Source organism: Vespa crabro, chromosome 21, assembly GCF_910589235.1.
Source record: "Vespa crabro chromosome 21, iyVesCrab1.2, whole genome shotgun sequence".
Classification (NCBI taxonomy): Eukaryota; Metazoa; Arthropoda; class Insecta; order Hymenoptera; family Vespidae; genus Vespa; species Vespa crabro.
Genome location: NC_060975.1, coordinates 3,246,568 through 3,262,068, shown reverse-complemented (window position 1 = coordinate 3,262,068; position 15,501 = coordinate 3,246,568). Strand labels below are relative to the sequence as shown.

The 15,501-nt window shown below is 25.8% G+C and overlaps 1 protein-coding gene across 6 annotated transcripts in view; it reads right to left on the bottom strand.

Moving 5' to 3' along the window:
- Positions 1-15,501, bottom strand: part of LOC124431517 (microphthalmia-associated transcription factor) — a 150,703-nt gene that overhangs the window by 115,685 nt on the left and 19,517 nt on the right. Inside the window, exon 1 of one of the 6 annotated variants that reach the window (XM_046979537.1) lies at positions 12,825-14,234. The exons of 3 other annotated variants lie outside the window; for them this stretch is intronic. In XM_046979537.1, coding sequence (XP_046835493.1) covers positions 12,825-13,399 — 575 coding nt within the window. In that variant the 5' untranslated portion in view covers positions 13,400-14,234. Of the gene's footprint in view, positions 1-12,824; positions 14,235-15,501 lie in introns of those variants that run through there. 2 more of the 6 variants (XM_046979535.1, XM_046979536.1) reach the window with 2 other exon arrangements.

Here is a 15,501-nt window from a genome sequence, read left to right as displayed (position 1 = left end):
ATGGAACAGAAAAAAAATTTTTTTAATTTTTGTACGATTTTGTACGTCGAATATTTTGATATTAGGAAATGAAATAAAATACGACCTTTCGTTTAGACCGAAACTATAATGATTTTGATACTTTTTATTTATGCAATACTGTGTTAATTAATTAATTAATTAAGATGATATTTCGATCGATTGTCTTTAAATAATTATTAAATAAATATAATGATTTGTTAAAGTTGATAATTAAAACAGATATACACGCAAATAAACACGCACACACACACATATATATATGTACATCTACATGTATATATAAGTAGATATTATATACATATGTAGTAGATCGTAGATGAAAGATAAAAAAAAAAAGAAGAAGAGAGAAATAAAGAAAGAATGAAAGAAAAGAAAAGGAAAAAAATTATAAAAAGAAATTTTCATACGATCTATATCTACACATACATATATACTTACATATGTACATACATACATATATAATACATATGTAATAGATCGTAGATGAAAGGTGAAAAGGAATGGAAAAATCAGTTGGTTCTTGCATACCGAAGAATACGAAAATCCGCGTATTCGTATTTCTCGGAATTCTTTCTAAGGCAAGAATTCAGAAATGTAAACGCGTAAGTTACGTGTAAGTTACGAAAAATAGACATAGAAAGAGCAAGAGAGTGAATGTGAGCATGAGAGCTTCAGGGAGAAAGAGAGAGAGAGAAAGAGAGAGAGAGAGAGAGAGAGAGAGAGAGAGAGAGAGAGAGAGAGAGAGATACATACATACATACATACATACATATGGAAAAAGAGAGAGAGAGAAAGAGAGAGAGAAAACGAGGGATAGAAAGATAGAGAATTCAAAAAGTTTCGAAGATATCCGTCGACAAAAGTTGTTCGACGTTGGCGGGTCATGAGGGCTGAGTTTCACAAGATTTTGCATAGCGAAGGTAAAAACGAAGCGCGACGAAAAACTTTTCGAAGAAGAAACGTTCCTTCGAACGGAGCAAGAACGCTTTACGATCTATTCATACTCCTTTACGGAGTAACTCTCAACGATGGTCCATGACTACTACGAGCGAGTGAGTCAAAGTATGTGTGTATATATATATATATATGTGTGTGTGTGTATGAGAAAAAGAGAGAAAGGGAAGGGGGAGGGGGAGGAGGGGTACTCGAATTTTATCTAAACTTTTCTCTTTTTGAATCGAACGATCGATGAAAATGATTATAATACTGTTCGATATAATATTATAAAAGGAGATAAAAGTATCTTTATATATATATATATATATATATATATATATATATATATGTACCGTATAATAAAAAAAGAAAAAAAAAATATATAGAAAACGTCGATTCGTAATAATAGTTAATAAAAAAAGATGACGAACGTCGAATAGAGTTATTAGTCTTTTGTGCAAAATTTCACGTGGTTCTAGCAGTTCATGTTATCAGTATCAGTATCAGTATCAGGATCAATAGCAACAGAGGGCAATAATAGTAATACTATAATACACTAAACTACTACTAGTTGTAATAGTAGTAGTAGTAGTAGTAGTAGTAGTAGTAGTAGTAGTAGTAGTAGTAGTAGTAGTAGTAGTAGTAGTAGTAGTAGTAGTAGTAGTAGTAGTAGTAGTAGTAGTAGTAGTAGTAGTAGTAGTAGTAGTAGTAGTAGTAGTAGTAGTAGTGTAGTAGTAGTAGTAGTAGTAGTAACGGAATTAGATTTCTCTTAAACGTTTTGCATACTCCTTCTTTCTTCTCCAAACTCTATCTTCTTCTCTAGCTACCATCTCTCATCCTCCTCCATCCTCATACCTGCCTACTCTCTTCTTCCACCTTTTTCAGGTTCTATACTTTTCATCCTAAACGAGAGATAAACGCAAAACGTTGCGTAGCACGAAAAGCGTCTGCGACCGAACGAAACGCCGGTGTCGCGTTAAATCGACTCTCGAGTCTATCTCTCGCGTCACGTATGACATGAAACGAGACGAGAGTAGACGAGAATAGACGAGAGTATACGAGAGTACACGAGAGTACACGAGAGTACACGAGAGTACACGAGAGTAGATAAGAGTAGACGAGAGTACACGAGAGTAGACGAAAGGAGACAAGAAAGGAAAGAAGGAATCTCATGAGAGATTCGTATGTACCGTCTTTATGTTCTTTTATGTTGATAAAATGTCGAAAGTGATTTCTACGAGAATTAATGAATAAAATAAGAACGTCTTTATTCTCATTTAATTCGTTTCGCTTTTGTTTAGAAGATAAAAAAAAGAAAGAGAAAAAACAATTGATTTAATGCGTCGACGTTTTCTATGTTATTAAAATATCAAGAGTTTATTCTTCGAATAAATTTATCTATAATTTTTGAAGAATTTAAAAATATGAATGATACGATTGATGAATGAAACGAAATTTATTTCGTTTATTTAATTCGTTTAATTTTTTTTTTTAAATTAAATAAGAGAACATACCGACGATATTTCTTATATTTCGATATAAAATATTGAAAGTGATTTTCTTCGAGAATAAATGAATAAAATAATAATCCCTTTAGTCTCGTTTAATTCGTTTCGGTTTTGTTTAGAAATAAAAAAATTTGATTAGTTTTAATAGAATATGCGTCGACATTGAAACACGAAAAATTTTATATTTCATATCATAATAATTATAATAATAATTATATTTCCATTAAAATTTAAATTTTATATTTCAAGGTTCTTTAATAAATTAAAGAATTTTAAAGAATTAATGAAACGGTGATGTTTCCCTGTATGTTTAATTCATTTAAATTTTGTTTAGTAATTAGATAAGAAAATACATGACGATTAGATACAATTTGTGTTGATATTTTCATATATTGATAAAATGCCGTATGTGATTTCTTTGAGAATTAACGAATGAAATAAGATGGGGGACCCTAATTTCATTTAATTTCTTTAGATTTTATTTTGGAAATTAATTAAGAAAACATAAGATAATTTCAATTATAATTTGTACCGTTATTTTCTATCATAATAAAATGTCGAAATTAATAGAGATTAGAAAAAAATTAATTGCAAATGTATTCATTCGTGATATTTAACGTTGGTTAAATTTAAATTTAGAAAGTAGATAAATTTGATTCATTTTAAGAGAATATATTATGTCTGTTTGTGTCTTCTATATTCGCTAAAATCTCGAAATTGATATTCGAAGAATTAATGAATTAAAATAAAGAATTAAAAAAATAATGACAAATGTTTTCTTTCGTGACATTTTATCGTTGATTAAATTTAGATTAGAAAATAGATTAATTTGATTTGTTTTAAGAGTATATATATATATATATATATATATATATATATATATATATATATATATATATATAGTTCTATAAATATAGATAAATTTAGTGCTATTTTGTTTCAAAATAAAATGAAAATACATATATATATATTAGTTCGTATTGAAGCGTTTTATATTTATTAAATGTGTCGCAAATTATTCTTCATAAAATAATATGAAGGAATTTCGAAAGTTATAAATTATCCTCGATAGATTTTATCGCGTTGAAATTTTGTTTATATCAAATATTAGATAAACTTGATTTATTTTCTATCAAAATAAAATGATAATTAAAAAATAGAAAAAAGTGAAAGAATATATATATATATATTCTATTTCTATATATATATATATATATATATATATATATATATATATATATATGACCTTGAAGAATAAGATGAAAATCAATTTTGTGCTTATCGTCATTGAAATGATGATAATGTTATTTTTGTCGTTAAATAAATTATTATATCATCGCTTAAATGAAATAAAATAATTTCTATAAAAACAATATAAAATTAGAATATGTCGAGAGATTGGTTTGCCTAGTGTATAGGCAACCCTGCTTACGTTCGAGAACGAACATTTGCAGGTGAAAACGACAATGATAACAACGACGACGATGATAACGAAAACAAAAGGAAAACAGAAACGAAACGAAGATAATAAATTGCATTTTAACCTAACAAAATATCTTCTAATCGTGAAATAGACACACACACACACACATACACACACATATATATATATATACATATATATTATATAATTTGTTTAATATATAAATTTCATATAATTTTTATAAATCAAAAAATATGTTCGATCAATTTTTTAACGATGAAGACAATGATGAAGACAATAACGACGATGACGATGACGACGACGACGACGACTACGATAACGAAAACAAAAGGAAAACGGAAATGAACCGACGATAATAAATTGCGTTTTAACCTAACAAAATATTTTCTAATCATAAAATATACACACACATATATATATTTCATACAATTTTCTTAATATACAAATTTCATATAATTATTATAAATCAAAAAATATGTTCGATCAATTTTTTAACAACGATGACAATGACAACGACGTAGACGACGACGACGGCGACGGCGACGGCGACGGCGACGGCGACGACGATGATGATGATGATGATGATGACGTTGGCGACGATAACGAAAATAAAAGGAAAATGGAAACGAACCGACGATAATAAATTTAAAACTAACAAAATATCTTCCAATCATAAAATATATATATATATATATATATATATATATATATATATATATATATATATATAGAGAGAGAGAGAGAGAGAGAGATTTTATATAATTAATAATTAATTTTTTAATATATAAATTTTCTACAATTTTCATATAATTTTTCATAAATCAAAGTATATTACGTTCGATCAAATTTCTTTTTTACATCTTTTATCCAAAAAACTAATAAGAAGTAATAAATAATTGCAAAATAAATAAAAATAAGTACTAAGTAAAACAAAACAAAAAATCAAGAACAAAGAACAAAGAAAAACAAAACAAAAAAAAAAAAGAAAAGAGAAAAATAATTAAAGAAAGAAAAAAGGAAATGAGAAAAAAGAAAGATACGTTAAAATCCGTAAAAAATGTTTAGAAATAGTTTTCCTTTCTCTCTCTCTCTCTCTCTCTCTCTCTCTCTCTCTCTCTCTCTCTCTCTCTCTCTCTCTCTCTCTCTCTCTCTCTCTCTCTCGTTTTGTTCCCTTTTTCTTTTTTGTTATTTTTTATTTCTTTTCTTTTTTCTTTTTCTTCGTTTTGTTCGATTTTTATAAGGGGAAAAAAAAAAAAAAGAAAGAAAGAAAAAATCATTTCTATTAAGTTCAAAACGTAAGATAATTCTCCTTCATATGATTCATTTCTATACGAAAGATAATTAAGGTCTCACCGAGTAAGTACTTATGTGTATCAACGCCGAAAATACACGAAAATTGAATTATGTGGAGGCACGTTACGCTACTTAACGCTATTAGGTTGCACGGTACATTCGTGACACGCGCCATTGCTCATTATCCGTAATTACACCTTGGGTGCTTCTATCGTCTCTCGACTATACCACCACAACCAACCCCTCCCCTCCACCCTCCCAACTCTCATCGCTTACCCCTATCCTTTCTACCCCTTTTCGTTTCATGTAAACCACTAACTGGATTATTCTCACCAACATATGTATAATATGTTATATATATTTATGTATATATATATATATATATATATATATATATGTATTTATGTATATGTATATATAAGTATATATATATGTAATATAAAATGTATACGCATATATATATATATATACATATTATGTATATATAATAGATTATGATGTATATTACAAATGTATATACATATATATTATAATTTATACTAATATATATATATATATATACATTAGTATAAATATTATAAATATACTTATGAATTTTGGTTTAATCTTATTAAAAAATAAGAAATATAAAATGAAATGATATGAGTTAAAATAAAATAATTAAATAAAAAAGATTATATGTTAATTAGCGTGTTAATATCAATAAAAGAAAAATAAATAAATAAATAAATAAGTAAAGATAATAAAATATACGGATTGATTTTATGTGAAATAAAATGTATTTAAGTATATAAAGCATAAAGAATATTGTCTTTTGATTCGGAAAATTGCGCAAGTTTGTGCGAAATCCAGCTCGTAATTCATAACACCTACGTATACACGAACACACACATACTACATTCATTCTATATATATTATATATAAATATATTACATGTATATATATATATATATATATATATATATATATATGTACAAGTATATAACATAAAAGTGTATGGCCATATGGTTGGCCATTGCATTGAACGTATCTACAAATGAATGAATGAATGAATGAACGAACGATCGATCGAAACCACGATATCGATTCGAGTTATGCAAATAAAACCATAAACCCAGGATGGAACGATAGTCATCGTTTTCGTATGACGTTAATATTAATATTATTATTCCGTAACCAAAATAGGAATTGTATTAGAGCAAACTTTGCGAATATGTAAAAAATTAGAAACAAGATATCGTTGTTGTTATTCGCTCGTATAAGTACTTAAAAAGAAAATTAAAAAAAAAAAATATATATATATATGTATGTATGTATGTATGTATGTATGTATGTATATATAAAAAAGTGTGTGAAAATATTTGTAAATATTATAAATTTTTATTATATTTTATTAATTAATATTTAATAATATTTTTTTATTTCTTATGATCTTTATTAATATTAATTTGTAAGATTTAGAGTTATTATACAAATATTATATATATATGTATATGTAATTAAGAATTACAAATTAAAATTAAGAAACATTATAAGATATATATATATATTTTTTTTTATTACCAAAAAAAAAAATTATGTATTTTAATATCATGTAGTATTAAAGATTATTTTTGTAAGATTTATAATATTAAAAAAACTTTTTTTTTCGTCACATTGTAAATCAGTTAATAATATTTTAACACAATATTTTACGTAATATTGTTATTTACTATATTATATTATAATATCAATATATTTTTATATCATTAAAATCTTACAATTTTAAATAATATTTTAATATAATAAAAAAAAGTTTCATCAATTGTAATATTCTGATATTACAATTCTGATTTCCATAGGTAAAGAAAATATAAAAATATTTTGATATTTTTACGAAACCATTCAAATAATATTTTAATTATATATAAAAAAATAATATATATATATATATATATATATATATATATATATATATATATAACAAAATATATATAAAACAAAATAAAAATATATATATACAATAAAAAAAATATTGAAATATATATTAAATAATCGGAATTAAGATAGAGAAAGAAAATCGAGTTGCAATGTCTAAACAATTTCACAAAATATTAAAACATCTAAAAAAAAAAAAAAAAAAAAAGGAAAAAAAATAATAATAATAACAATTATAATAAGATATAATCAATGGGAGATAATTAATTAGTGACGATTAATCAAGAGGAGAATAACAATATTACTATGTTGTAGCCCATCATATGTTACGTCGAAAGTGAATTACAAATCAAACAGCGGGATCTCCTCGGATGGCATTGAATCGCGTTCGATGGAGAATCAGCTATTATAATCGATAGTTGTCATCTTGTTGCCCTTGCTATCAAAGGCAACCAGTTCTATCTCTCTCTCTCTGATAGAAGACGTCTCTATCGATCAGAATCCTTAACATAATCCCCGTTCTGAGGTTGTTACGATCAGTTTGAATCTGTCACTAACAGAAAGCCTGCTTTAGTCGTATATCCTCTTGACTACTATCATACTAGAGAAACTACGAGGGAATCGTCATCATTGTCACGATCGATTAATAAATTTTTATTTAAACACAAATAAGGACGACGATTATTAATAATAGTTCGTCGAAGGTTTAATATTAATCATTGTTTCTAAATCTTTCTCGATTAAAACGCATTTAGATAAATTCATTATTGCAAAAGGTCAAATCGATTTAACTATACTTTTTAAAATTTTATTTTCTTTTCTTTCTTTCTTTCTTTCTTTTTGTTCTTCCATCTTTTTTTTCCCTTTCTTTTGTTCTTTCTTTGTTTTTAAATGACAACGAAGCAAAAAAGAAAAAAAGGAACAGCTAATTTTTAATTTTTAATGATAGAAAAAAAAAAAAAAGAAAAAGGAAAAATCAATAAATATTGAACAGAACGATAATATAATAATAATAATGTTACGTAGAAGAATTTATCTTTTAAATTATCCAATTCATTTCCAATTGCAATTTAATGATAATAATACACTTTTATATATTTAATCATTTTTTCATTGACATTCTTTTTATATTTCTTAATTAATTAATATACATATATATATATAATTTTTCTTTTTTTTTTTTTTTTAATATTGTCTATATTTGAATTTCCTAATTGACATATAAATTCGAATTTTTTAAATTAACGTACACGTTAAAAATAAAAATGTTCTTAATTAATGCACAATATTTGGGATATCTTTTTTAATTTTAAATTGATTTACGATTATTAAAAAATTTCTTGATAGAAACGATTCATTATTATTATTATTATTATTATTATTATTATTATTATTATTATTATTATTATTATTATTATTATTATTATTATTATTATTATTATTATTATTATTATTATTATTATTATTATTATTATTATTATTATTATTATTATTATTATTATTATTATTATTATTATTATTATTATTATTATTATTGAATAAAATTAGTATTAGAAACTTTAGACACGACCACATTTAGGAGAAACATTTTATCAGGTTTGACTCATGGACGACTGTCGTGTGTATGTGTAACTCGTGTACGTCAAAAGTGCATGTGCAGCAAGGACGTTTAAATTTGGATTCAATGTTTACTGCCGAGGTAGAGAGAGAGAGAGAGAGAGAGAGAGAGAGAGAGAGAGAGAGAGAGAGAGAGAAAAACTATGCGTAATACTAATGTATACTGGCTTATAACAAACTCACAAATTAGTCTCCCAGAAGACATATTCTAAGATAAACAATACAATTTTATTACCTTAATCTTTTATTTTTAATATAATAAATCTTTTGTGCATCTACATGTGTGTGTATACATATATATATAATAAAGCTAATTCTTATTATAAATTAACGTAGAATTTGTTCTTATTTATAAAAAAAATATATATATATATATATTCATACGAATATTTTACTTTCAATATAAAAATATTTCATTCATTTACTTTTTTCTCTTTTTCCTTTTTAAATAATTTTAAGTCATACTATCAATCAATCGAACAATGATTCGAATAATGATGATATCAATTGAACAATGATTGTTAAAAATCAAACGAAATTTTTTATCTAACGAAAATTGATTAATTATTATACTTTAATATTCAATTTTAATGTTATTTTTTTTTTCTTCTTCTTCTTCTTCTCTTTAACTTCTTCGTTTTTTTTTTTTTTTTTTTTTTTTACATTTTCTTACATAACAATTTCAAATGACAAGTGAAAACTTGATGACGAAGTATAAGTAATTTATTTCTAAATATAATTGTTACATACTTCATCGACATAAATATATTTTTATAAAATTCATATCAATGAGAAGGAGACTGAGGCGTGAAGATATATATGCCCATTATACATTTTCTTTAATAATTATTGAAAAAAAAAAAAAAATAAATAAATAAATAAATAAATAAATAAAAAAACGTAAATTAAAAAAAAATACGTAACGTAAATATAAAACGAATGGTTTTTATATTAAATACAGATCTAATGTAATTTCTTTCTATGTAAAGAAATTTTTTCATTATCAATACCAAAGCATTAGATATTCGTATTATATTCATATTAATTATAATCGCACGTTAAAATAGACGTGCGACCTTGATTTAAATGTTCAATGCTTGTTAATGAAGAAAAAATTAATAAATGAATAAATAAATAAATAAATAAATAATGAAATGAAGAAAATTAATGAAAAATATGCATTAAACAATTCGAGATAATAAATTTCTGTCTCCATCCCCACACCACCTCTCTCTTTCTCTCCGTCTATCTCCCACCTCCCCTTTCTGTCTTCCTTTTTCTGTCTTTGACTCTCCCTCCCCCTGCACCATCTCCCCACCCTCTCTCTCTCTCTCTTTCTCCCTCCACACGATTAGAATGTCATTAACCATGATTCACTCTCGCCCTTGATAACTTCTCTTTTCTTCTATCGTATCGATTAAAGTTCTAGGAAAATGAACTCACATTTGTGACGTCTATTATATCTATATATATATATATATATATATATATATATATATACATATGTGAATATATATTTATATATATATATATATATATATGCACATATGTATATATGTCATGTGTATGTATAAGTAAGTATACAACATGATAGAACTTTTCCACTATACTAACACATTAAAACTTACTTTCCACAATATTCTCATGTTTTATCGTTAAAGTTTTGCAACCTAGTTTCATTTATCTATCCTCCGTCCTTTTTCGTCTTTTCCTGATAATTTCAATGATAATTTCTAAACATCTCGACGTATATATGTTTATACGTATACCACGGAAATCGACTAAGCTCATTCAATTGAAAAATATTAGATAAAATTAATGCATATGTATTTATATATGTATATATGTTTATGTTACGAACGAATATATGTAATTTATTTTAGTAATATTTCATTTTTCTTTAATTATATTTCATTGTTTGTTTGTTTGTTTGTTTTATTTTTTTTGAAAAGAAATATTTATTTATTTGTTCATTTTTTTAAGTAATATTTATTTTTTATTTTAAGTAATATTTATTTATTTTATTTCAAATAATATTTGTATATTTTATTTCTCTTTTTGCTATTTTTTTTTTTTTTTTTTTTTTTTTTTTTAATGAAAAAGAACGATTGATCGAATTATATTTTTGATATAATTACGCGGTTTTATTATAATTTAAAAAAGTATGAAAAATATTTCTAACGTTATTAATCGATTTTAATTTTCTAATCAATTCAGTGATATTAATTTTCTAATCAATGTCTTCGTATCACCATTGACAATCTTTTAAAATTCTAACATCATATCGTAGAAAATATTTTTCGTTTTACTAATCAACTTAACCAATCGTTATCCTTAAAACGGCATATCACTAAACGATCCTAATTCTAATCGTAATATTATTTTCCAGGTTATAACATCGTCGAAGATCTATCTATTCCATGTTACTAATCAAGGTTCTAATTATTTCTTAAACTTTCATTATGAATATCAGATATCAATCTTAATCGATTCAAAAAAAAAAAAAAAAAAAAAAAAAAAAATAATAACAACAACAACAAAAGAATCTGTTCAAGCTAATCATTCTTATGATTTTAATCGCAGCATATTTTAGTCTTTAAATAATAAACGTTATAAAACGTTTATCTCATTTTCTAACTCTCTAATCGTTTGAAACAAACAAAAAAAAAAAAAGATGAATTATTTCATCGAACGAAATAAATTTTTGTATTATTTTTGTATGAAAAGAACGATCAAATTCTTAATCAAATTCCTAATCAACTCCATATATCACTTTCAAAAATTGTTAAATTTATTGACGTTATATCATGAAACATATTCTTCATGTTTACTAATCAAATTTTCTAATCATTATTTTTACAACAAATGTAACAAAACAATATCTGATTCTAATCGCAATATTACATTTAGAATTATATAAATCATCTAATACGTATTCCACGTTATTGATCAAGTTTTTAATCATTTTTAAAATTTCACAATGAATATCATATATTAATTCTCTAATCAATCATCAACAATCTTTTCAAAAGTCATCGTAAGAAGAACTTTATCGAAATATCCTAATTCTAATCACAACGTATTACTTTCATAATCGTAAATATTCATCACGTCAAACAAGTCAAATCATAATATCATAAAAATTTATCAAACGTATGTATAACTCAATTATACGTAATCCCATTTTTTAATCAATTTGAATATCACGAAATAATTCTAATGCTAACATAAAGAAAATGATTTCTAACGAAGATCAATCTAATGAGACTTTATAATTCAGAGATATTCTGATTAGAACGACGAAAAAAATTTTTACTATAAAAACTATAAAAGAAGAAAAGAAAAAAAAAAAGAAAAAGAACAAAAATCTCGTTAAAATAAATTTAGAGAAAGAAAAAAAACAAACCAGTTACGAAAACCGAGCCAATCGAGAAAAACAAAAAATAACAGAAAACTAATATTAGTTGTAGTAGTAGTAGTAATAATAATTAATAGTAGTAATATTAGTTGTAATAGTAGTAATAGTAATTAATATTAGTTGTAGTAGTATATATATATATATATATATATATATATATATATATATATATATATATATGTAACAGTAGTAGCAACAGTAATAGTAGCAATAATAATAATAGTAATAATAGTAGTGGTAGCAATAGTAGTAATAGTAGTATTAATACTAATAGTAATAGCAATAGTAATAATAGTAATAATAATAGTAGCAAAAATAATAGTAGTGGTAATAACAAAAGTAGTAGTAGTAATAGTAGTAGTGGTAATAACAATAGTAGTAGTAATAGTAGTAGTAGTAGTAGTAGCAATAATAGTAGTGGTAATAATAATAGTTGTAGAAGTGGTAATAGTAATAGTAATAACAGCAATAATAGTAGTAAAAGTTAAAATCTCTCTCTCTCCCTCTCTCTCTCTCTCTCTCTCTTTCTCTCTCTCTCTCTCTCTCTCTCTCACTCTCTGTCTCTCACTCTCTCGTAAGTCAAACTAAAACGAAGATTAAAGTCTTATAGTAGCAGTAATAATAGTAATAGTAGTAGTAGTAGGTGGTTAGTCTCGATGATTGTCAGTACCAGCCTTGCGGTCGAGTAACACGCATTGCTCTTGGCAGGGTCGAGATGTTGGCCGAGTGATTGTCCGATAATAAGTCGGGCGATGGTGTCCTGTCGAAGATCGATGGATCCATTTCTAATATCATTCGTAGATCCTCGTCGATACCGATATGTACACGAACACTTTTTTCATCTTGCGATGGATTATTTTGAAGAAAATCAAAGGTCGAATTCGTCAAAGAATTTCTAAATAAAGGAGACGAAGAAGATGATAACGACGATGGTGGTGGTGGTGGTGGTGCATGTGCATGTGCATGTGCATGAGCATGTGCATGTGCAGGTGATGCTGGTGTTGATGCCGATGGAGGTGGTGCTCCTGTTAGTGGAGGTGCAGGTGGTGCAGGTCGCCTAGGTGGTAAAGGTGGTGGTTGCGGTGGTGGTGGTAGTGGTGGTGGGGGAGGAGGCAGCAGGGATGGCGAAGGTGGTGTTGGTGACAAAGAAGATGGCCGTACGACAACGTCGTTTATTCGATCAAGCCGTGAAACGAGCTCCTCGAATTCGACGATCTGTCGCGCGGTTTCGAACGCGCCTTGCATCTCCTCCTCCCCCCTCTTCTTCTCTTTTTCCTTCTTTTTCTTCCTGTTCTTCTTCTTCTTGTTCTTCTTCTTCTTCTTCTTGTTTTTCTCGTTCTTCTCCTTCTTCTTCTTCTTCTTGTTCTTCTATTTCTTCGTCCTCCCTTTTTACCTATCCAAGGCCTTTTCGTGTTTCCCTATAAGAAAACGAAGGTCGAAACGATGTCGATCGGACGGCTCGACGAGGCGTCGCGACGCTACTAAAAATCAACCACGGCCGGCAACGTCTTTTGACTTTTGGCCCAGTGCGTCGTATCTCGCGTCGCACATTGGTACAGATTTCATTTCTGTTTTCTTGCCAAGATTTTCATCTCGCCACCTCGTCGTCTCCATCTTTGTATTCGTCTTTATTTCCTTACTCTTCCCTTCATCCTCTTCTTCCTCTTCTTCTTCTTCTTCTTCTTCTTAGTATTATTTTTATTATTCTTTTTCATTTTGTTTTTCTTCTTCTTCTTCTTCTTCTTCATTTTATTCTTATTTTTCTTATCAAATAATGAGTATACTTCTCGGGACCGCGTTACGGCCACCTTACGTCACGTGGTTTTGTTTTTTATTTTCTTTTTTACTTTTTTTCCTTTTTCTTTCTTTCTTTTTTTTTTTGTTATTTTTTTTACGTTTCGTAGAAAAAAACATCTAATATTTTTTTTTGTGTTATTCATATGGTCTCTTGTTATCAGTAAAATTAATCTATTTTTATATTTGATATTCGTTCATTGGATTTTTTCAAATCGAATTATGTTATCTATTGGATATCTATTTATCTATTTCTCTCTCTCTCTCTCTCTCTCTATCTCTATCTCTTTCTTATTGAAATCTATTATTTTTTTATCTTCTATTATCAATGTATACAAAGTTTAATTAAAAAATTGAATCCATTTTATATAGAATTTAATTGATGATTATTTTCGACTTGTAACATTCTGATATTTCGATTTCAATAATAATTGTTTAAGAAATAATTTCACGGTGTATATTTAAAGAATGATAAATAAAAAATTAAAAAATACAATAAAAAAAGAAAATATATATATATATATATATATATATATCGAGTTGAAAAACTTCCTCCCTTTTCGTCCATTAATTCAATACATTTAAAAAATTATTATAATAATTTTATAATAACTTTAAAACCACTCAACTCGCTAAAATTTTATCATAAATTCTATAATAAATTCATTTAATGTCGAACGGATACGTACATTTTTACTTTTTGTTTTTTCACTTGAAATAAAAATAAAAAATCAAATCGACAAATGAATGTAATTATTACAATCTTTTTTTTTTCCCATAGAGTACATTATATAAAAATTTCTTTATTTAATATGAATTTACTTTTCTTTTTATTTATAAAAAGTAAGTTCATTTCATTTTTATATATAAAAAGGATAACCACGTGGAATGTATCTAACGCTTAGAATGTTTAAGATCTTGCATAACTCGAATATTTTATAAAATGATTCTTATATATACATATATATGTATTTTCTTAGAATGATTTTCTTGTTTCTTATTGCATACCAAGATAACAAGTAATATGACGTTATTGAATATCCTTGTATAAAGCGCATTTTTCTAAATCTAATATTAAGAGTTAAACTAAACTTCCTTTCTAAAATATTCATGAAAAACATTAACATCTTTCCTACGAGACACGTGGCATTAACTATTCGCTAATCCTCGATATCAAATGCCTTTTCTAATCGATTAAAAGTTGAGGAAAACGTGAATATTACGAAATATTTTATTTGATAGATAGGTGAGATTAGAAAAACGTAAATTTTCTTGACATATTTATGATACGTCTGTCATTATAATCGAACGATGAAGTTAAAGGAAAAAAAAAGAAAAAAGAAAAAAAAATAGAGAAAAAATGATGATAATTGAAATGATAATAATAATGATAATGATAATAATAATAATAATAATAATAATAATAATAATAGTAATAATAATATTAATAATAATAACGACGACATAAACAACAATAATTATAATAATTATAATAATTATAATAACGACATCGGAAAATCGACTTTTGTATTTTTCCATTAATTCATGTAAAA